The 25,018-nt window shown below is 40.7% G+C and overlaps 1 protein-coding gene across 14 annotated transcripts in view; it reads right to left on the reverse strand.

Annotated features, from left to right (window-relative positions):
* The window catches only part of fto (FTO alpha-ketoglutarate dependent dioxygenase), a 426,363-nt gene that overhangs the window by 257,343 nt on the left and 144,002 nt on the right, over positions 1–25,018 (reverse strand). For 10 of the 14 annotated variants that reach the window (XR_005943489.1, XM_041191082.1, XM_041191083.1 and 7 more), the window contains one exon: positions 7,804–7,928. The exons of 3 other annotated variants lie outside the window; for them this stretch is intronic. Coding sequence is in view for 10 of the 11 variants with exons in the window: in XM_041191082.1 (XP_041047016.1) it covers positions 7,804–7,928 (125 nt within the window). In the remaining variant the exon portion in view is untranslated. Of the gene's footprint in view, positions 1–2,243; positions 2,389–7,803; positions 7,929–25,018 lie in introns of those variants that run through there. One more of the 14 variants, XM_041191084.1, reaches the window with a different exon arrangement.

The following is a 25,018-nucleotide window of genomic DNA, read 5'->3' on the forward strand; positions in this document are numbered from 1 at the left end:
AGCAGCAGATGAAGTTCAATGCAGAGAAGTGTGAAGTGATTAATTTTGGCAGTAAGGTCCAGGTATTCAAAAGGGAATCGGACTGAAATCTGAAAAGAAAGAACGTGCAAGGTTATGGGGATAAGGAAGGGGAGTGGACGAGATGGAATGCTCTTTCAGAAGGCCAGTGCATACCTGATGGGCAGAACAGCCTCCTTCTGAACTGTAAGGATTCTGTGATTCTGTAAAGAATATGGAGAGACAATATAAAATAAAGCGAGAAACTCTAAAGGGGGGTGCAGAAACAGGTAGATTGGAGAAGTTAGGACTGTTTTCCTTGAAGAAAAGAAGGCTAAGAGGAGTCTTGATAGAAGTATTAAAGATCCTGAGGGGAATGAAAAGGGTAAATAGTGAGAAACTGTTCCCACTCAAGACAGCATCAAGAACTAGAGGGCACAGATTCAAAATAATTGACAAAGGTAGTAAAAGTGATGTGAGTAAAATTTTTTTCACCCAGAAGGTGGTTGGAGTCTGGAATGAGCTTCCTGAGAGGGTGGTGGAGGCAGGTTCGATCGAGATATTCAAAAGGGTAAGCCTGGTATTCAAAAGATTAAGCCTTTAGCTGTAGCTTTTCTCAACTGTTCCCTCGATTTTAATGTTGCCAGCAGTTATTTCAAGTATGTTGCTAATATCCAGGACATTTAAAGGGCATGCAAAACAACATCGATTTCCAAGTACTGATTTTTGGGAAACTCCACCCACACCCACCCAGTCTCTCATTGTGCCTCTCTGGAATACTTTTTCTACTTTGGATTCCTGTGGCTTTTAGCTTAATTAGAAGTATTTCATGTGGTACTCATCAAATAGCTTTATGACCAGCTAAATAAGCAGCATTATCTATTTTATTTGTATTACCAGGCAGGATGGTTCACCATGTTGGTTATTTCTTTATTAAATTGTTGCCACCAGATCATTTTTCAGCCTAGCCTATTGGACAGTTCTCCTATTATTTCATCTGCTATTAACAGTCAGACTTGTAATCACATCATCTTGGGAGGTATAATTTTATGAGCCCTTGCATACCTGTCCCATCAGGTATACTAGAAATTTGACCACATGCTGATTAGAATTTCCCAAGTATTACAGAAAATTATGAACAACGCTCATATGCACATCATCCTTTTCAAGTACAGACATACATTTGTTTATATTTTTATGGAACCTCACCAGTCCTCAATGACTTCAAAATTCTCAATGAAAGTGGATGTATCATAAAAATTGAATAGCAAGTCAATATTATCTTACATCGTAAAGATTTCTAGAAAATATATACAATTTCTACTGTTTTAATTTGCCCAAATTCATGGTCAACAAAGGTTAAGGTTCCAATTTTATTTCTAACTACACTATTACTATTAAAAACTGCAATGCTGTTTTAATATTCAGCTTTATGGACTATATATTTTACCTGTTTATAGGCAGCAGGGGAAAATCTAGCAAATCTTTTCTTATACATATCTCTAGGATCATGCATAAGTCAGGTCCTTTAAGTTACCATGCACACACGGCTGCACAAAAAAACTTAAAGGGGTGTATGCACTTAAATAAACCATATGCTACAAAAAAAGTTAGAGGGCACATTGCTCTAGGATCCCTCTTCCAACTGTAATGTTTTTTTGAACCTATTTTGAAGAATTATTGTGCTCCTCCAACAGTTTGACCTCTCTCCTTTCCCTTGTATGTTTTTTTGGTTTAATTTTCTTTCTTACTCCCATTTTAGTTGCCTAAAGCACCCATTTTGGTCCATTGGTTAAATTTGTTTTCCATAAATCACAAAATATCTTGCAACTTCAACATATCAGTTTTAAAAGTCACGTTTTCCCTCAACTGAAAGATTTTCAGCAGTACTTTCCAGATTCCTTTGCATTTATTTGAGTTAAATCTTAAAATTTATATCTTACATGAAAAAATCTTTGAAATGGCAATACAGTGACACTTCCAGTACATTGAAATCAATGGGTAACATAGTAATGATAATGGTAATGGTAACAGCACTTACTCTCGACTGTTCCAGTGGTGATGCTGTTACCTGTTTTAGCCTGGTTTAATAACCTCTGCTGCAACCAATGAAATCATCAGCCATGTTCATAATCCACTCCTGGGGCTCCCTACACCACACCTGCTCATAACTACTATGTCTTCATCCAGGATTGTATTGGTACTGACTGCTAAACCATATTTAACCATACAGTCACTAGACCCTAGGAGTTTCACTATTTCTAGACTATGAGGCAGAATCTTCTGTTTGACGTGCAGGGCCCACGTAAAATTACGTGTGGTGACGTCGGGATCTTCAGTTCAGTGGGCGCACACAGGAGTCGGCTACGTGCCTGTAGACCTGTCAAAAGCCTGTTAAGGTAATTAATGAACTAATTAAAGTTATTGTCAGGGGTGCCCGTCCAACCTTAAGGTTGGCGGGCAGGCGAAGAGCCCAGGCGGCCTTCGCATATTTCATGGAACCTCATCCACAGGCGGGATGAGGTTTCATGAAGGGTTTATTAACTAAATAAAATGTTTTATGAAAATTCATAAACATATCACATGAGGGGACATGGCTGAGTGATTTTATTATTTTTTTTTTACAATGTTTTATAATGAAATTAATCTCCCTGAGGCAGCTCTGTGCCTCAGGGAGATTTCTGCATTCTTTCGCGCACATGTGCGAAAGAGCGCACGTCCCGACTCTCCCTCCTCCCTCTGCCTGCACAGGTAGCACTGAGTGCTTCCAGGTGCATGTCACGCTGGGCGGGCCTTAATTGGCCCAACCACGTAAAATGGCACCACCCGTGATCGGCTGCGTGCCACCTGCGCCCGCTCCTGACCAGCCCACCCAACAGGGAGAAAATTTACCCCATGGATTCTATCCCACTTTGCTTTTAAGAACCAGATTTAAATCCGAGCATTCCGAGTGAGATTGTTAACACATTGGGTCAACCACACTCAAAGTTTTGATTCTGTTGCCTCACTTCCATCAGGAATATCCAATTTTAAAAACGTGACTGAAATCACCCCAATTACATTTTCTGTGCATATCCTTCCAGTAGAGGGCTATAGTCCTGTTTATAACCTGTATGGGATATAACTTGCACCCCACATGCACCTCTCTAAGTTCTTACATTATTCATGTGTGACAACACTCAACAGTAACTGTTGTCAGGCTATTTGACCACAAGAGTGCCTGATCCCATCCTCACCTGTCATTCTTAGGTGCACTTCGAGCTAAAATGCTGAGTTTCTACCCATTCCCTCACATCAGAGGCACTGAAACCAATTGTAGTATCCCTAACACCACTATTGCTCATCTGGTTACTCAGCCCCAACCCAGGATCACATCTGAGGCCTTCTTGGTTTGTATGATTCAGTTACTCAGTGAATCAATTTGCTGAATTGGGAAGCCTTTTCTAGCCATTTGTTGACCCAGGCCTTGTGTTTTTCACTGGGGCAGCAATTAAATTTCATTAATTTCAAACTTATTTTCCACTTCTCTTGATTCTTCTATTCTTTTCAATGTCTCACAGCCTCGCTATTGAATTAATTCCAATCTTACGGGATGAGCCATGCTTCTCTAATCATAGAACAATATTCAGTTGATACCTACGCCTCTTAACGGAAGTTTGTATTCTATCAGTATTCTATCACTCTGTGGCATAGTATATTATTACACCAGTATTCACATTGCCGAGCTGCCTCTTTGTAATCTTTCCTTACAGTGAACATTTTAAACTTAACAACAATTAGCTTGATATTGAGCTTTAAAGGCCAGAAACAGTTTGAAGTAATCAATCTCAGTTTGGATGGCATTAGGCATATTACAATTGGCCTCAGGATTAGCCACATGGTTACAGCTCCCAATCATTACTAGTAGCTCATGACTCACCCACTGGAAAATACATGGATTTGGATACTGGGTGAAGGGAGGACAGAATGGAGCTCTGCTTGTGATGCCTCCTCACACCTGAATAATCCATCAGCAGTCAGAGTCTGGGCTTGAATGTGAAGAACAGCTAGTTTTGAGAGTTATAGGGAGATGCATTTACACAGTTACTTTAATGTCTGCTTCACAACAATACTAAATTGGCAATGTAAATCTGGAGTCGGCCACCAATTTCTCTCAGGAGTGAAATGATGTTAGACTCCCTGGAGGCTGTAGTTTCAGATTGCTGCAGTTTGATGATATATGGGATATGAATCTTGTGCTGCAATAAACCTGTTTTGCAAGATATTCACAGGATCTGTAGGATGCATGGGCACTTTGAATATCTATTATGCTCAACTTAAACATTTAGAGAGTAGGGACTTCTCCATGCTCACTTTGTAAACATTTAAATTTCTGACTGCTGAGATACTTTTGTACATTCATGTGTCCTGGTATTCACAAGTTGTTTCCTAGAGGTCAATTAGTTTTCCAGCCAAGCAGGAGCCAAGTAAAGAAGGCGCTGCCTAGTTAGAAACCAAATTCAGGTGTATAAGTACCCAAATGTACCAGATCTATTAAATCACACTCCAGTAAGAGAAGAGAAAAAAGCTGAAATAAAAGTAAAAAGAAACAAATATGGATGATTGTAAATTAGGTGAAGAACAGCACCTCTGCGCTTAAATTTGTTAATATGATTTTATTGTTAAGGTTTCAATCAGGATCCTTTAATAACTGTTTTGATTTGGTGGGGTGGGGGGGGGGTGGTGGTTAGGGAACATAATACTGTTAGCAAATTATGTACCTCAACCGGTTGTAATGCCACTCCTCATCATGACAGCAGTGAAGAAGAAGGTCTTTGTATACCTGCCTACCTAAAGAAGGTTCCTGTTAAATAACGAACACAGACAGCTCTGGGACTGTACACCTGCACAGGCTGCCTTTTACTGCTTGAAAGGAGAGGCCACAGGGGATAGGCAGAAGGTGCTTGTCTGACAGGGCCAGGACAGGCTTCCTCTGTGGTGACAGCCTGGGCCCAGCCTCCTAGGCCTGACCCACCATAATTCCTTCACAATGCAGTGGCAATGCAGCTGACAGTAGCAGCTGCGCCTCCTAAGCGAGATGGATGGAATTTTCATAACTATTTCCCCAAGTTACATTTCACCTTCAAGATAATTTATGAGCTGCTCGGGAGCCTTGAAGAGACAATATGCTTGCCATAAAATTAACTGAAACAGTCTTGTAGGTTATAATTAACAATGGGAGGGTAGCACCAACTGGCTGAAACACATGGTATAATTGATGATGAAACTGGGAAATTAAGGAAGCTAACACCATCATTACAGCACACGTCACTCCAGTAAAGCTTGAACCTTCTGAGTGTTAATTACAGCCCCCCGCACCCTGATGTGGGGATGAGCTTCAGAGCTGGGAGGAGACATTTTATTGGCAAGGCCACCTTGCACCTGGACTGACGTACATAGTATATGCTGCCTGGAAGAGAAATATGAGTCTAACCAACACGATCTCCTGAACATCTGTCGACAAGTCCGCCGTTATTTCCAAATACCTGTATGTGGCTCCTTAGGTGCTTTGTAAGCCAGCTAGACTTGTCCATTCAGGGTTTAGAGCCTCACTCTGCCTTTCAACGAGCCAATAGCAATTTAACTTAATGAAAAATCTCATTAGTAATGAACGAGGAACAACTGTTCTTTTTCTAAGCTGCTTTCATTAGGCTTCTCTGCACAATTAATTTTAGCAAAGCAGACAGAAGCTCTTTTCACCTCTACACTAACACTCCTAATTCTTTACTATAAAGTCCCAGCTTTCTGAATCCCAGGCCTTTACTTCATCATTTTCAGTAGGCTGCTGATTTATCCAGGTTTTTCTTTTCTCCTGTGGATTCCAAAATAATCTTACAGCTTAGTTTTAAAAAATCTCTCCATTGTCCTTCACAAGTACACCCATCACAATGAATAATGAAGAAAAGAAAAACATATCCTAGTTATCCTTGATAAGGAGGAGGTATAAGGTTTCAAAAGGGGGAGACAGTGACAGGAAAATGTTCTGGAGGAATCAAACAACAACTGGTGGCTGTTAAAATGTAGCATTTAATCAAGCAGCGTTTCTATTGTTTGCAAGCAGGCTCACAGCTATTCAGCATAGCCTCGATTTGTTTCAAAACTAGCAGACAAAAGTGACACAGGTGAAGAACGGAGGTAGGGAAGCACGAAGGGTCATGCAAACAAAAGGCATCCAGTATAACTTAAAATGCACTCGGGTCACAGGGCTTCCCGGGCAGCTGAACATCAAGCACAACTAAAAGTTCGACATCTTCATTTAGAGTCGAGCTTCATTCTCAGCATTTTAAGACTGTGCTCTCAGTTTGAACATGGTCTGCCTTCCTACAATCAATCTCCTCCTATTCATCACAATGTGAACCTCCCTCTCTCATTCATCATATATTCATCCTCTACTAGACTTGCCCCTTTCCTTCACACTTTTTCTTCTTAATCTATACTTTTGATTCATTATGGGTCAGTAGATCTACATCCACCATGCCTTTTTTTCTGAATCTGTCCTCCCCTAAAAAGGCAGCCTAGAAGCCAGATGGGCATCTTTACAGTCCATTTATCAAGCCCAATGCATCCTGCCTCAATAAGCATTCAGCATGTTTACTGCGCTAATGTGGTAAAGCCTCAGTGTAATCTGCAAATAATTTTCATTATTGTATTTTGACCTTACCAGTCTACAGCAGTTCGGACACAGAAACAGACAGACAAATGTGTTCTAAAATCTCACAGCTGGCAGTTTTAATGTTTGCTTGCCATCCGTAACACCTCTCATTTTATTGACCAAGTAATGACCTTTTCCCTGAAAAGGTCAAGAATGTTCAGCTCAAATGGCCTGAGCACCTCTTGAACAGCTATAACAGATTGCCCATCAGAAGCTATGTTGTGGCAAACAAACTGCAGCCTTTACCACATGTGATGTAGTCACATCAACACATTCAGGAAGTGGGAGGTTGAGGGCTACCCTTATCAAATCCAGCTGATTCCCTTCACCAGTGAAAGTAAATTGGTGTAATACAACTACCTGATTTTTTAGAAAAATACAAGTGCTAATTATTTCCTGCTTTGACACATAGTTTTCCATGTAATGACAACATACACAATGGCTGAGCTCTGCTGTAACAGCATGGAAGTATCATGGCAAATGTTTTATTGCTTTCAACATTGGGCAGTTGATAGCTAGCATTGTTGGTGCTTAGTTCAGATGACAGGGGTCGCCTTCGCATCATAAGTAACAGTCAACCTAAAGCTTTGACGAGGTATACTTAGGTGTATGTTAACAATCTGTTGGTGCTACTCTCATGCATCACATGTTCAAGATGGGTCATTGGGTAGGAAAACATCAAACAAAAAGGGGTCATAGGTGTATCAGCCTCTAGGGCTCACTTTCCAGCAAAGTTTCAAGACAATTAGTAAAACCACACTCCAGACATTTTCTTTCAGCTTTAGCTTTAACAACCTGTATACTGTCTGCTGCTGCTAAACTTTCACAAGACACTTCAGCACTTTGTCGATGAATAGATGTATTTTTTAAGCGGTAGCTCCTGCCTTTGATTAAAATGTCCAACGTAAGGGTCAGCAAGATCTGTAGCCAGTTTCTTTAATCCCCACACACTAACAAACCCTCCCTCACAAACAAAGACAATAATATCAACTAATTTTAGTGTTTATTGTCTTTATTGATTTCTTTCATTAAGAAATTGGTACGATTAGACAAAAATACACTACAGGAAGCAGTGGTTACTATAAATATCTGATGACTTTTAACAAAAACCTTACCTTGCCATCCAGCTCTTTCTCAGTTCCTGGCGCTCCTCAAGGAATGGCAAAAGACAGTGTACAACTTGGTGCTTTCTTTCTAAAGACCATTCTGTCTTATTGATTTCACACAGCAAAAGCTTTGTCTAAAAAAAAAATTAAAAAGAGCTGGCAATAAAACTAAAAATTAATAAAATTGCCCATTGGCAAATAAAACAAGGAACAAAAAAATCAATATTATCTTTATTACTCCCTTCTTCTATGGACAGATCAATAAGGCAAATGAAGTTAATGATAATCAAAATGGATAATATATTTATTTCCAGTAAGTCAATTTATGTGGTGTACTCGGGGTGAACCTTTTCAGTTTTAAATAAATGGCTACAAGTTGGCCAACACAACAAAGTTAAGGGTCAAAAAGTTCAGGTAATTCAGAAACCCTGAACAAAGATTTTATCAGGAGAGATAGATACAGAAAAACAAAATCATTCCTCACATCTCAATTGCACAACTCACCTAAAAACAACTGACTCAACAACTACGACTGGTGCTTGCTATTTTAAACTACACCAACAATTTTCCTTCTAAGATTGTCTGTCTCTGTTTCTTTATTAGTTTAATGAAGGTTAATGACAGATAATTGTCTGGAGGCCCCTTGGTCATCTGTTGCTGAGTGAAGCTTTCACATTTTTTAAACTTGCATCGCTCTGACTGCAACTAACAGTATGTTTGAGGCTACAGGTCAGGAGAACAAACAAACAGTTTGGGCAGCCCAATTGCCTGCCTTATCTCAACCTTCTGTTAGCAGAAGACCTGAACAGCACAAATGTTTACAGGCTGATGAAAATTTCTTTCCTCTATTTCCTGAAGCCATCAAACACGTCCAGGGATGACCTCTCCAGTTCCAGATAGTGCACAGACAGAGGTGAGCACTGACCTAAACAGGCAGAGTAAGCACAGGTACGCACTAGGCCCAAAGCTTTGTATTATTGAGCGCAGAATTCAGTTGCATGTTGCAATCAATTTGAAAGACCCACCACAGACTGCGCACAAGTCAGCTCCTTTAAATTAATGAGCATTAAAAAATTTTAAAAGGTTGCGCACTTAAAGAAATCGCTCATGTACTAAAATAAAATTACAAGGTACATTAGCATAGTGCCCATATTTTCCATGCTGAAAATGCTGTTTCAGGTCCTAAATGGTATCCGCACGCACTTCTGTTAGCCGCACCAGGTGACATTCTGGTAATGGTATTAGCATGGGCACAAGGAACATGCACCAAATTGTGACATCAGTCAATATGTAATGGGTAACATGTGATTTGGCACCAGCGGTGCCATTTTCGACCTCAACACTCCAGCTGACAAACTCTTTTATCCTCCTGCAGTTCAACATATGATTAGCAGTGGGAAAGATGTCATGAACTGCTTTCAGATTAGTTGCTGACCGATTTCCACTAGCTCTGGCTGAGTTAGTAGAAGCGTTTGATGATTTCTACTGTCTTTAAATTTGCGAAAGTCAAGAAGTGGTGTGGCATGTGGTGAAGTTTACAACTTTTGCTCAGGTTACGTGCTCCCAGTCTTGGGTGCACTCGTTGCTATCCCCTTGGCCTGCACCATGATAAGGAGAATGATCAGAAGCAAGAGAGAGAAGGCCAAGCTGCTCAAAAAGGGAGGAGGACCAGAGGGAGAAAGGTTCTCAGTAAGACCAGGATAATATCCAGGCTTGGGATGACAAGTAGCAAGTAACATTCACTCCATGCAAATGCAAAGCAATAACCATCTCCAACAAGAGAGAATCTAGCCATCGCCCCTTGATGAATCTCCCACAATCAACATACTGAGGTTACCAATGGTCAGAAACTGAACTGAACTAGCCATATAAATACTGTGGCTGCAGGTCAAGGCTAGGAATTCTGTGGTGAGTAACTCACCTCCCAACTCCTGAAAGCTTGTCCACCATCTGCAAGGTACAAGTCAGGTGTGTGATGGAATACTCTCTGCTTGGCTGAATAAGTACAGCTCCAACAACACCCAAGGAGCAGGACACCATCAGGGACAAAGCAACCCACTTGATTGGCACTCCTTCCAAAAACATTCATTCCCTCCACCACCAACCCACAGTAGCAGCAGTGTGTACCATCTACAAGATGCACTGCAGAACCTCACAAGGCTCCTTAGGTAGCACCTTCCAAACCCATGACCACTACCATCTAGAAGGTCAAGGGCAGCAGATGCATGGGAACACCACCACCTGGAAGTTCCCCTCCAAACCTCTCACCATTCTGACTTGGAAATGTATCACTGTTCCTTCATTGTTGCTGGGTCAGAATCCTGGAACTCCCTCCCTAACAGCACTGTGAGTGAACCTACACCACAGCGGCTGCAGTGGTTCAAGAAGGCAGCTCACCACCGCCTTCTCAAGGGCAATTAGGAATGGGCAATAAATGCTGGCCTAGCCCACATCCAGTAAAATGAATAATAAAAAAAAATAGCCCCCAAGGTATTCAGGGAATAATTTCCTTTCTCAACCTCAGACATCTCCACTTCACCATGAGATGTTCACTGAATTTGCCACCTTATGCAGTCAAACATCAGAGGGTGAGGACAACATTGCCAATAGCTGTGAGGATGACCATGCCCATGAATTATCATGCTTCTGGCTCCTTCCAGTCTGGAGCAGTATTTATTTGAAATATCACCCAGTTCACCATCCACTCTTGCATAAGGGAGGCTTGTATGCAAAGGTAGCTGAATAGATTTCATTCTCTCTTCCAAGAGAGAAGCAAGCAGAGAAATCACCTAGCTTCATCACTGCTGCCAGGACACCAGGCATTGATTTGCATATATGCTTCTGTATGTGGTAGCACACCAACTTCACATTGAGAGAGTCAAATTCCTTCCAAGCTACAAGGTGCCACTGATTGCACACATCACTTTGCGGGTGCCACAGGTAAATTCTGAGATATACCACAACTGGAAGGAATTTGACTCCCTCAGTGTGCAGTTGATGTGCTGCCACATACAGCAACATACATTCAAATCAATGCCTGGTGTCCTGGCAGCAGTTGTGATGTCTTCATTCTGGGGCAGTCAGCTGTACCATCTACATTTGAGCCATCATGACAAAACAGAGAGATAGCTGCTGGGTGGCAAAGGCTCTCCACGGACCACCTTGCCTATGACACTGCTGTGCAACCCATGCACACATGCACATAAAGTGAGCCATAGTTTCACATAAAATGTCGCTGAGCAGACCATTGGGGTACTTAAGCAACACATCTGCTGCCTGGATCACTCTGGTGCAGCCATGCAGTATTCACCATTGTGTGTAACATGATTCTTTGTGGATTGCTGCATCCTGCACAACCCTAACCACTAGATATACGGAACGATTAAGATAGAGGAGGAAGAAAGAACGTCCACTTTGCAGAGGAGGGGGAAAGAACATCCACTTTGTGGCCTGGCTGTCCAGGATCAAGTCATCTGACGTGGTACTTGTGCACGCAACCCCAGTTCTCCATTCATCAACAGTCCCACATTTTACCTTTCCTCTGTTACTGATCCTTACAATGACCTCTTGACCACAATGCTGAAGTAACACCCACCACAAAACAAACATTCCAAACCAACTTTAGAACTCAAGCCATCCAGTTTTCCATAACAAAAGTCAACTAATCACCCTTATGCATTTAGTGTGCATTTCCCTATCCTAGTGCTTTCGTGCAGTGCTACTGCTGCGATTGCGGAACACTGGTGGCTGGTAGAAGGCGGATGACTTTCAGTGAGTGAGGCTGCAGGTGACCTTGCAGGAAAAACAAAGCACACCATCTTGGCTTGGGTGGCAGCAGTCTGGGCTCACTGGTCGACAGGCAACAGCAAAGGCATTGGCAGAAGTGAGACAGGAGTCTCACAAGCTGAGACATCGGTCATCAGATGCTGCATCAAGATGGGGCCGCAAGAGTGTTAATGGAATTTACCACCATTTCCCACAGGAAAGAACAGGCTCCAAGTTCTGTACAAAGTTGTGTGCCAAGTTGGTGTCGGATGCCACATTGTTCCTTGACAGTGACCACAGGCTTTCTAACAGCTATTAAGGCACCAAGAATTACAGTGTGCCTTTTACTGTAGGCTTCCCCATTGATGATCTTATCTGAGTCCACTAAAGAAGAATTTGTGTGCAATCTCATGCTCTGGTTAGCTGTCATCTGCGTTATCCTAGTCCTCTGCCCTGACTGCAGGCTACTCACGAAGTGCAGATCTTGCCTCTCAATAATCCTCCAAAGTATGCACAATGTCAGATCTCAGCTGGTGGCTGCAAGTGAGACAGCAAGTGATGGTCTTTATTCTTCATCACTGTCTTCATGCTCTCTAACTTCTTATTTTCCACCATTGCCTAGTCAGGTTACAGGTCTTGGGTATCTGAAAGGAGAAAGGCACAAGGCTTGGGTTGTGGTGAGGGCAAGGAGGAAAAGTAGGAGGTGCATGCTTACACTATCTGCAGCTTGTAAATCAGAAAAGATTGTGAGAAAATGGAGAAGTAGGATGCAAGGAGAAGGATTAGGTGTGAGCATCTTCAATGGTTTCAGTTCCATTGTCAGCTATGGCCTCAATCATATCTCTAATGAGGTGAACACAGTCTCCCCATGAATATCAAGTCATGCAGCCATGCCTGATGTCCCCAGAGATTAGCTCCTGCTCCTTCTGGTCATGCACTACCTCATCTGCAAAAGTTTGGAAAGAGTTTAGTGTGTGAGGGTGACATGATGCATACAAATGTTTACAGATGAGTTGTGGGTACGTGGGGCAGTATGTGAGGCCAGTAGGACAATTGATGGGGTATGACATTTGAAGATGCAATTACTAACTTGACGACTCCTGAGAGGCTATTGAACTTCTTTCAGCACTGCATCCAGGTCCTCAGGTCTTGACTCCTGTCATTGACTGTCCCAGCTAAGCTTCCCACTGCCTTCTGAGACTTGGTCCACTTCTCCTCTGCACTTCTTTGAACAAGGCCTCCAGTATAGCATTGGAAAATCTTGGGAGCCCACCCTTTGCCAAGTCATGCCATTATTCAGTGTTCTTCTTGTTCACACTCTCCACTGCAACCAGTTCTAGCATCTGCTCTGGTTAGAATGCACCTCCCCCTTAAAGAGTTGCAAGCTGGCTTTAAGTATAGTGCAAACTAGTTTTAAGTTGTGCTGGCCTCTCGTGGTTTTACAACCCCTGCTCATGCATGCAGCCGCTCAACAACCTGTGTGGTGCTGGCCGCACATTACAATCATTTAAATGAACCGCATCAGCAATTTGCATGGGTTAATCATGATTCCTGAACCAATTTTTCCACCTTATAGAATTTCATAGCCATTTCTGGAGAAAGGGTAAATAACAAGCAAATGGATTCAATCCTTGGGACAACACTACAATTCTAATTTTACAAACTAAAGCTTCTTGGAAGTTCTGAACAAACAAATTACATTTTCAGTTTGGAACAGTATGCAAATAATTTTGCTTTTATTTCATGCCTTCTGCTAACACATTTTTACTACAGTAAACATCCAATATGGAGGTGGAAAATATTAGTACTGCTTTGCATTTTCTCCTGTTCTCTTCTGCAGACAACTGACAATAATCAATGGATGTGGGTGGCTCAAAAATCCTGCAACCAGTCGCATTAGAGTCTTAGAGCCTGTTTATCATTAAGATTTGGTTCCCAATGATAGCTTAAGGAGAAGCTCATTGCCTCTGAGCTATGTCACAACAATGTTGGCATGTCATGGTTTAAATATTAACCACTTAGGTAACATGCTTTGTTTACAATTCTGCACAGAGAAAAAAACTAAGCTGCACTCAGTAATTTGTCTGCTTTTGACATGAGGAGAAAAGGATTTTTATTTCAGGAAGAAAAACTGCAATCAGAAGAGGTTGTTCCAAAGGCCATTTCCTAGGCTTTACAACCATCAGTGCTTTGCGCTACTATTGTACGCCTACAAGCCCTGCATCGCAACTGGCACAGGTACAGCTCAACACTGACACCAATGCATTTGGGACTATTCTCTGATTGTGTTTGTGATTAATTGCCAAAGACATGAATGGCCATATGGAACAGAGGAAACATTAAGTAATTCATACTTCTGTATATTATTTGGCCCCTGGATCTATGGAAAAGAAACATTCATTTAGCACAGACTCAGTGTCTTGCCCTTGTCTGGCTATTTGGTCTTGGAGTGTGAGTAGTTGGCTAGTGGCATATATAGTCGGACAATAGCTGAGCTTTCCAAAATGCCTTAAATCTTTCATGCAATATGCAGTAACTACCACTGATGAAATAACTCCTTTCTTAGGTCAGGAAATGGGATTTGACGTCTGGTCCCTCCACTGTTACAGAAAACTCAGACTAGCCAGTCACGTACCAAGTAACAATTCTTCTGTTCTTCTCTATATCCCTCAGCTTCCCTCATTAGCAATCTCCTTTTTATAAATATATTTATGTTATTCAACAAACCACCATAGTAACTCTGGTGACTGTAACTGGGAATTTATCAGGCACATCAAGCTATAGGGAAAGAGCAATGACTATAATCCAACTAGGGATGGGCAATAAATGCTGGCCCAGCCAGCGAAGCCCACATCCCATGAATGAATTTAAAAAAAAATTACAGTTGAAATACTTTATTTTTGTTTTAGCCGTTTCTATTTTAATTGAGCTATTTCAGCCGAGTTGGGGTTATCACTAAGCTGGGGTGGGATGAAACAGTTTGTTTCTTTGGCTCTTTCACTTCGCTTTACTTTATTTCTATAATGTTGTAGCAAGATCCTCAGATATATCTTTGGCTGTTACCAGAGTCAAGGGAGGCTGCTACTCCCTACAGCTAACAGCTGTTAAGACCGTACAGTAGTCTGTTTTAAGCTCGGGTTACAGGGCAATTGAACTCCCTTCAAGAGAGTTTAGCTTCTTGTTAAATGTACCCATCTGATCTTGTCAGGGTTATAAAAAGACTGGACCCTCTTCAAGTTAGAGCAGCAAGTTAAGTTAGAGCCTTTTTGCAATCTATCTAGCATCACAGGGGGTTTGGATTCTTGCCAAGTGTAGATAGCTTTTATTTAGTGCTTTGTCAAGGAAGGGGTAATTCCTTCCTCATAGCAGTTAATTTCTTTCTTTCTAGCCAATTTTTCCCTTCCCTTCCTCCCTCGAAACAATGGACTCATTACTCTGGTATTTTTTCAAGGATGTCAATCACCCTTTGATAGCTTACCTAAGTGGCCATTACTCATATGAAAGAATTGGTAGTGCATGTCGACAGGCTGTTCACCCATTGCGGGCATCACAGCAAAGCCCGGTCCTGATCGCATCCAACCTTCTTATGTGTAATTCCACAAAAGGTGATTGGATAATAATCAAGAATTGGAATGCCATTACCCCAGCTGAAATAAGTTATCAGCACAGACACCAGATTAAATCTGGGACTTTTCTGGCCTGCTTGGCTAGATAAACTGATATTCCCTCAAACTTATATTGTAGATACCCACTCTATCATTTCTTTTCACCAGTAATACTGAACAACAGTATCCTCCTTATATCTTGATAAAATTTGTTGTACCTTTAATTAGTAAGTTACCCTTTGTAAACTGATAGACAGCCTTGCACTTTCCCTTTCAGGAGAACTGTCTTTTCCAACCTGTTAATCACATGCTTATTAGTGTTGGGTGACTGGAATCCAAAATATTTTGATGCTAAATCAAATCCACTTGAAGAATATACTTCTGAATAAATTTATTGCAGAATAATTATGAGTAGACCATTTTAAATTTCTTGTAGCATTTCTGCATCTGTGGTAAAATGAAACTGTTTGAAAAGTATTGATTTTGAAACCTTTCTTTACTTAAAGGCAAAGTTCCAATTTTCACACACTATATTACTATTCTTTTTTTGTCATGGTTTAGATTATAAATTGAACTAATTCTTTGTCATCTGGTTGCTAAAATGTATTTTTTTACACCAAGCTGGCTGACTTTGGCCCCCAGGAGTGTAGGCGGACAGTCTCCAGTATGTCCTGGAAGCCCAGTTGGAGAAAGGGGGAAAGTGAATCAGACAGGGACGAACATTCCTCCTCCGATTCCAATAAAAATAATTTCAAATGTAATTTATCAGAGCCTCTTTGACTCTTATCGCCCATGGAACAGATTGAGCATCTGTGGTATACTCCCATACGAAAATAGCAATTAAGGTCCAACGTACAGCATTGGACCCAAATTGTAAACCAATAATGGCCTGACTGAAAGAAACAGGTGATTTGGACCCCAGCACTGTGGCCCAAGCTTGCAGCAGACCAATTGGTGCCACTAATTGAATGGTATGGCTACCAAGCCCAATTATAAGCCTTCCTGTTTCTATTACGGGGAAAATCAATCCCAACGTTCTATATCAGCTTCTGCGCTTTTTCATTGAGCAAACTTAACTCTGCTTTTATTTTGTTCTAAAGACATTTACTCCTCAGGTTCATAAATGTGATTGGTTATTTCAATTGGTTTACATAAGAGGCTGCATTAAGACTAGACAAGCAATTATGTGGTGGCTCTGGAATTACTCCATTAGTCTGCTTTAACCCCAACTTTTCAAGTTTAAGAGCTGCACCTTATGCTGCCAAGAATGGAGGCTTGCCCACTCGGTTTCTTGAAGTTACAAAAGATAAGTGATTTGGCACCTTCTAAAGCATGGGTGATTTACCATCAGAGCAGGCTACTCCTTTAGCCTTACATCAATTATGTCAGAATAGAAGTAGGATTTCCATACACGCCAAATTATATGAAGTGTAAAACATTAGCAAAAAAAATGCTTTTGAAGAGGAACGAAAGGAATTACACTTGCAAAAGGAACCAGCTGACAGTCTAGTCCTAACAAGTGAATATGCTTCAAACCATTGTGAATGCAGGAGCAGAGACCGTCCTTTGTATTCTTTTCCTTAGAGTGTCCTTAACCCAACAGTTGCCTGCACTGCTGAACATATGTTTTTGCAGAAGTACTGAGGCAGAAAGGAAGTCTTTGTTGTATTCCAATCTTTTGTACTTAATTCTCTTCTCTTTTGGTCAGATCCAAACACAAGTTACAGCAAGCACTTATGGTCCTTAATGAATGCTGAAGAAGTCCGTCTGCTGCATGCTTCAATAATGGTTCAGAATTACAGGACAGAATCAAGCTACAAAAGCACACAAGCTAATCCATTTCATTGTGCTAGAGTGTACATTCCACAAGTACATTGCTGAAGCCAAACGTCATTTAAAAAAGCGAAGAAAACTTTGCTCACAAAAGCTATTTTGTCACCATTACTATCTTAACCACTTGTGACTTGTATTTAGTCCTATAATAACATATGGTTAAGTGCAAAGTGCTAGTAAAATTATAATCAAACTGTCCTTTGGCAATAGAAACATTAATAGCCAAAAGGGGATAGAGGGCAATAGAGAGATTGTGAAAGAGAGAGAGAGGGGATTTCTAATGTGATGTGTGAGGGTCAGTGCACCAAAGGTCAAAGGGGCAAAACTCCCCAAAAACTGTCTATTGTTAAATGAATAAACCAGCTTGTGGTCGGATGCACAAAGCTAAAGCCAAACATCTCTGCTACGGAGACACAAATAATTTGCTTCCATTGTGACACTTCTACAATAAGTTATTTTGCTTAGAGGGCTCTTGCACCTTCCCCATATACAACTCCTCTACACTTCAGCAAAAACAAAAGGAAGGCAATTTAAATTGTAACCATGTAGTATGATTGTGGATATGACCTCAAAGGATGGTCCACTTGTGTTTGCCAGATAGTTTTGTGACGGTTCACAAAAGAATTACGACTGTTAAGAGCCAATTTAAACAACCTAAAATCCAAAACAACATGAAGTGAGGCAATTGTTAATTACACAAAACATGTAGTGGTAACAATGAAAATGCCACATATTAGAGTATCTGGAGCGGACTTCTGCACACGGAACTGTTGTCAGCCCTAAATGAACAAACTATGAGAGTAAACTTTCAAACTTTAAAATGCAAACATTACTCTAAACTGAACAAGAGGCTGATTAAGCTCTTGAAAGTTTAAAGAATTAAGCAAAAAAAAAACTACTGAAGAGATTGGTAAGAAAAAATAAACTACAGGCCTTCAGACAGCTGAAATGCTGCATTTGTAAGAGAAAATAAAACCTACCAGGAGGCAGGCTTATAGGTAGATTACTCACCTCCAGGTACATTATTCAATATTCTTTGAACTAAGATAGCTTCCACATAACATTGCATTGCCTTAGCTATCCTTCATAAGTTCAGGATAACAAGTGAGGAAAAAATTCATTTGGCACCTTGTTCAGAACACAAAAGAAAGCGCAACTACACTCTGCACATTCTTTTGTGTGAAGAAGCTAAAATTTTAGAAATGCAAAATTTGTGCTTATTTTGGCTCTGGGAGATCTAATATGTGGCACCTTCATTGTTGCTATTTTAATTAATAATTGCCACAGTTTATGTTGTTTTAGATTTCATATTGTTTAAACAGGTAATCAATCTGGTTCTACCATAACTAAAAATTCTGAGAATAAGTCAAAAGTATAATTTCCCTGTGGTATATAGGAGAAACATATTGGAAAAGCAAAAACCTAACCTGCTGTCATTAGAATGTAGCTTGTGTAAGAAATGGTTGTGTAATAACCTTGTAAAATCTTAAGAAATTTATTGAATATTATAGAAATCTTACAAAGAAAGCTTCCATAGCAGCTTGCTGGCTGACAAACGTAAGATAGGCCTGTTATTGCTGTCAAGGACATGACTCTAGCACAGACATTTCTAATAAGGGTGGATCTCATGATCCATATGTAAACCAACAGTCTGAGAAAAGGTTAAACACAGGCACTCAAGAGGAGAGAAAATCACTTTGGACAGGAAAGAGTTTTCGAAGTGATCCATGCCGGCTTCGGCCTTCTTCAGAAGGAAGAGGATAGGGCAAGAGTTTCCTGACGCTTTGGCTAGAGAGCAGAAGGCTGCTGCCATCAGCTACACAGATCAACACTCTGTGCCATCTGTCCGTTCATCGTCTTGGACTGGCAAACAGTTCTCACCTGTCATGGGTCATAAGCTTTCACTGTCGATTTAGCTTATGCATCATTTTAAACTGTTGCTTCTTAATAAACCGATTTAAAATCACTTATCAACTTGACCCTCTTTTTGGGTAATCTGTGACTCCCAGACTAGAATCTTACACTAGGGAGTAAGTTTGTGTCCTTCTTGGGTGTAAATAGTGTGCACCAAGATAAAGTGATGGAAATACATACATCTACTTTTTACATTGATTGAAGCACAAAACCTTACAGCACACAAGGAGGCAATATGGCTCATCACACCTTCCATTCCATCCTCTGGTCCCAGTTATACAATCTTTACAATGTTCCTTTTTGAAATAAATATCCATTACTTTTTGAAAACCTATTATGGATTTTGCTTCTACCACTATTTCTCATAGGTCATTCCACAACCCAATAATCCTTTGTATAATAAAAAGAAAATCATCCTACCTTCTCGCTTTGCTTCTTTGGTGATGATCATAAATTTATTCCTTCTTGTTGTTGATTTGCCCACCAATGGAAATAGTTTTCCCTCTATTTACTTCATCAAAAGCCTTTCATTTTTTTTTGAATGCATCTATGTGATCCCCTCTTAACTTCTTCGATTCTACTGAGAAGGATCCGAGTTTCTCCTCATAACTAAAATCGTTCATTGTGTCATCACAATGAATTTCTCCTGTATTCTCTTATTGGCCTCAATATCCTTCCTAAAATAGGGTATGAAAACTTGACGTAATGGAGGTGAAATTCAACTTCAGCAGGAGTGTAAAACAGACAGCAGCAAATCAGTGGCCTATTATACATCTCACCCAATTCTCCTTTCCAGTGAAGTCATTACTTATTGATTTTTAAATTTTGCACACCTTTCTTTAGAAGCTAGAATCCCTTGTTTTTTTTTTATCTTTTATAGCTTTAACAACTTGTCTCCCCACTTGTAAAGACCTATGTTTCTGAATGCCTAAGTCTCCCTGCTTCTTTTAAAATTTTAACATTATGCCCTATCATGGCTCTCATTTTTCCACTTTAAAATTCATGTGACAGAGCCTGCCCAATCTGCAATCCTGATTGTCCTCTTGAAATCATTTATAGCCCTTCTCATAGTTAACCATGAATCTCTATTTTTGATATGCTGCATGCAAATTTTAATATCCATTTTTGTCTGTGTATATAGTTTCTACTTTATTTTTGGCGTAGTAATGATGGGGCCAAATGAATTTACTCTGTTGCTTTTGGTTCTGAATTAGTTTGAATTCTTCAGTCATCTGTATCCGTCTCTATGACAAGCTGTCGTTGACATTGCCTATCCAGCACTTTCTTAGTCTTGCTTGGCTTCTTGTTCCATGTACCAGCTATCAATCTCCCTCTCTCTTTTCGAAGAGCAATGATCTCAACATTAACTTGGGGTTGAAGGAGGGGTGGACACACACACACACACACACCACTGTTTACATCAGTCCAATTATTAAATCATCCATGAACAGTACCCCAGTTTTTTGTCCTTAAACTACCTCCTATCCATACTGCCACATCCCCTGGATCAAACTGTTCACCGCATTGTGAATGAATGTGGCTCACAAAAATTTGCTGCAGGATTCAAGGCAATGCACCAAGAAACTCATAATATTGTGACTTGGCTGTCCAACTTGGGTTTAGACTTGTAAAGCTGCATGATGTCATATAAGTAAGAACCACACCCCCTTTAATCTTGGCCAGTATTTGGTGATCAGTGATGAAGTGATGTTGCTTGCCATTGACCTTGAAAAAAGTATGCCTGTGGCATGGATTTCAATTTTCCCAATGTTAATTTGAATCTGGTGCCAAGTCATGGAAATTTCCAGGTAGCCAGCAACTGCAATGTCATCAGTCAGGGTAAGCAGCCAATCACTTTGAAGAATTTTCACAGATAGCAAACCAGGAAGTTAAAGGACTGATAAATTTTTACATTTTAACATAATTTTTCAGAAAGCGAGATAAAGATTGTGAGACATATATGGGATTAAGGTGTATGCTGAAATATAATAAACTATAAAAAATTAAAATGTGGAAATTTTTATCATATTGGAGAAATCTAACATTCCACAAATATAAAATTAGACTTTCAGGACCAGGGAAGTTGTTCAAAAGTAATTATGAAGATAATACATCTGAAAAGCTTGGTTATACCTCATCCAACAAGGAATAACTTTTATAAGAGCCTTTACAGCATGATGAATAGTGTAACATTGGAAGTTTTCATCAGCTCAATGATTTCTAATAAATTGCAATCTGCAGGAGCTTCAACAATCCATCCTGTGTGAAAGCACAGAATCACTAATAGCAACTTCTGGATTTCCACATTTAACTGCACAAGTGAACTCCAGAAGGCACCTTCAATTTCAGAGAAAAAGCAAAAGCAAATGCTGAGAGTTTTGTATTGTTACATAGAAACATAGAAAATAGGAACAGGAGAAGGCCATTTGGCCCATTGAGCCTGCTCTGCCATTCATTATGATCATCCAACTCAATGGCCTGCTCCCGCTTTCTCCCCTCCCCATACTCTTTGATCCCTTTCACCACAAGAGCTATATTTAATTTCTTCTTGAAAACAGACAATGTTTTGGCCTCAATTTTCTGTGGTAGTGAATTCCACAGGCTCACCACTCTCTGGGTGAAGAAATTTCTCCTCATCTCTGTCTTAAATGGTCCAGCCCCTAACCTCAGACTGTGACCCTTGGTTCTGGACACACCCACCAAAGGAACATCCTTCCCGCATCCACCCTGTCTAGTCCTGTTAGAATTTTATAGGTTTCTATGAGATTCCCCCTCATTCTTCTGAATTCCAGCGAATATAACCCTAACCGGCTCAATCTCTCCTCATATGTCAATCCCGCCATCCCAGGAATCAGTCTGGTAAACCTTCACTGCACTTCCTCTATAGCAAGAACATCCTTCCTCAGATAAGGAGACCAAAACTGCACACAATATTCCAGGTGTGGTCTCACCAAAACCCTGTATAATTGCAGCAAGACATCATTGCTCCTGTACTCGAGTCCTCTCGCTATGAAGGCCAACATGCCATTTGCCTTCTTTACCACCTGCTGCACCTGCATGCTTACCTTCAGCGACTGGTGTACGAGGATACCCTGGTCTCGTTGCACATTCCCCTCTCTCAATTTATAGCCATTCAGATAATAATCTGCCTTCCTGTTTTTGCTACCAAAGTGGATAACCTCACATTTATCCACATTATATTGAACCTGCCATGCATTTGCCCACTCACTCAGCTTGTCCAAATCACAGAAGCATTTCTGCATCCTCCTCACAGCTCACCCTCCCACCCAGCTTTGTGTCATCTGCAAATTTGGAGATATTACATTATGTTCACTCACCTAAGTCATTAATATTTATTGTGAATAGCTGGGGTCTCAGCATCGATCCCTGCGGTACCCCACTAGCCACTGCCTACCATTCAGAAAAAGACCAGTGTTTATTCCTTCTCTTTGTTTCCTGTCTGCCAACCAGTTTTCTATCCATCTCAATACACTCTCCCCAGTCCCATGCACTTTAATTTTATACACTAATCTCTTATGTGGGACTTTGTAGACTCTTACAAGACTTGAGTCATTGTAAGCGCTAGTTTTATCAACACTTCTATACAGCACCTTATCAAATGTCTTTCCAAAATCAATGTTTTAGTGGCACTAATTTGGAGTATCAGAACTCTCTACCTAAATATTCTACCACTTTACCTATCCCTCTTTCAGCCATGCGAAGCTGTGACATATGTGGTGCTCTGACTGATTGTATGGCTCAGATAAGTTTACTCTGCACAGATCAGGAATGGAATCAAACAGAGATCTTGCACAGTATTACTCGATTACTTATTCAAGTAACACACTGAGAAGGGAGGGACAGCGGATGCTGGTGGAAAAAAGAATTTCCATCCCCTCTCTCATCTTCCTGTAGGACACATTGCCTCAGGGGATCAACGTGGTTCAGTGCACTCTCCCTGAGTCTGAAGGTAACTGATTTAAGCCCATTTTTTCAGAGATGAGTAGAGGCTGATGTGCCTCAAAGCACAGAAACTCTTCAATCCCTCCAGATTCCAGACTCTACCAAAATCACAGACAGTAATCAGAGAATTTCTGTGGGCAGATGACTGTGCTTAAGCTGGCCACAAGGAAGGCATCCAGACTACAGCAAATTCTTGAGTGCTGCCAAAAACTCTCATCTCCAAATCAGATCTCCAAGACCAAGGGTACGCTTCAGCTAGCACCAGACAAACCGTAATAGCACCAGTCTCAAGGCTGTAGAAAAATTCTTATACCTTGGTGGACTGCTTTCTAGGAATGCCACTATTGATGAAGATATCAGTTCACACATCCAGAAAACAAGTAACTTTCTTGGGCTGACTCCATGATCATATCTGGAAGCAACATGGCATTAAGCTGAAGACAAAAATCAAACCATACCAGGTCATTGTCCTAAGCAACCTGATGTATGGTGCTGAATCCTGGGTCTGCTATCGACACTACATCAAAACTCATGAACGCTTCCAGCATCTGACAACTGAGGTCCATGATGAGCATTCGATGGCAGAACGAAATCACAAACGAGGTCCTCCATCATGCTGGACTCAGCAACATGGAGACCAGCATCCAGAAAATTCAACATCGATGAGCAGACCATTTCTCCCACATGGATTATTACAGAATCACCAAACAGGTCTTCTAGGAAGAACTGTCTCAGCAAGCACTGAAATTTGGTTCAGCATGTTTTGAAGGCCATCTACACCAAACTCACAACATCCGACATGCCCAATGGAAGGTCAGACGTGGCGCAGCTGCAGAAGCTCCCCCAAGCACCAATGAAAATGTGAACTGCCAGTTCTGTAGATGTCCATGCCAGTCCTGCATCAGGCTCTTCAGTGATGAGAGCACCCACAGAAAGAAAGAAAATCATTTATAGCTTCGACAGACTCGAACAATGAGGAGTCTATCACGATGCAGTACTGAGGAGTTGCTGCACTGTTGGAGGTGTCATCTTTTGCACTGTTGGAGGTATCATCTTTTGAAGGAGACATTAAACGGAGGTCCCTTCTGCTTTCTCAAGTGGAGATAAAAGATCTCATGGTGTTATTCAACGAAGAGCAGGGAAGTTCTCCCTGGTGTGCTGGGCAAATATTTATCCCTCAACTAACATCAATAAAGCTACTTACCTGGACATTATCTTATTGCTGTTTCGGGGGCCTTGCTATGCACAAATCGGTTCCATTTCTTACTTTACAACAGTGACTATGCTTCAAAAGTGCTTGATTATCTGTAATGTGCTCTGCCGTAGACTGACATCATGAAAAGCACTAAGTAAATGAAAGTTATTTCTTTCTACTTCTTCCAAAATGTAAAGCCCATCTCTTTTGTCCCACTAATCCTTAATGTCTCCCATATCCACTTCCTCCTCATTAAGAGTCTTGCGATCTTCTCCCACATGAACAGTGCTCAGTTGTGTAAATTGTTATCAAAGTTTCAAATATAAGAACAACAGATCTGCTAAGCACAAGAATGTGTATAGGCAATTTCCCTTCAACTTCTAGGATGATGGGCCATTTCAGGTGGCTATATTTCTCCCATAATACAGCTGTTAGCCAATCTGAATCCTTGTCTATTAACATATGGAAACTGCTGCCATATTTGCACTTTGCTCTTCCCGGGTTTACGGTTTAATCAATACACATGGCACTACAATGGGCAGAAATAGAACATGGTACAACTTGGAATTTGCATGCACTAGTAAATCCAGATCATATCTCCACTCCAAATTGTGATGGCCGATGAAATCAACACCTGAACTCAAGGGCACGTAATTCTGAATGGTGGAGATATATTTTAGGAAGGCAGCTTCAACTTGATGTCAACCCAGATTAGTTGACGGGAAAGCAGCTTGTTATCCAGGACAGGTGGTATTAAGTATGATTACAATTTCTGCCCTGTATTTAAAAGCCATCCATAACTTCATTATGCTAGTTTCTGAATGAAACTGGTTTTGATTCCTATTGTACATAACAAGAATGAACGGGAAAACTTAATCCAATCATAATGGTTATTATTTAATGCGCGAGTAATATCAATACAACAACCGTTTGAATTAATATAGCACTC

Source organism: Carcharodon carcharias, chromosome 7 (assembly GCF_017639515.1).
Source record: "Carcharodon carcharias isolate sCarCar2 chromosome 7, sCarCar2.pri, whole genome shotgun sequence".
In the NCBI taxonomy this organism is placed as follows: Eukaryota; Metazoa; Chordata; class Chondrichthyes; order Lamniformes; family Lamnidae; genus Carcharodon; species Carcharodon carcharias.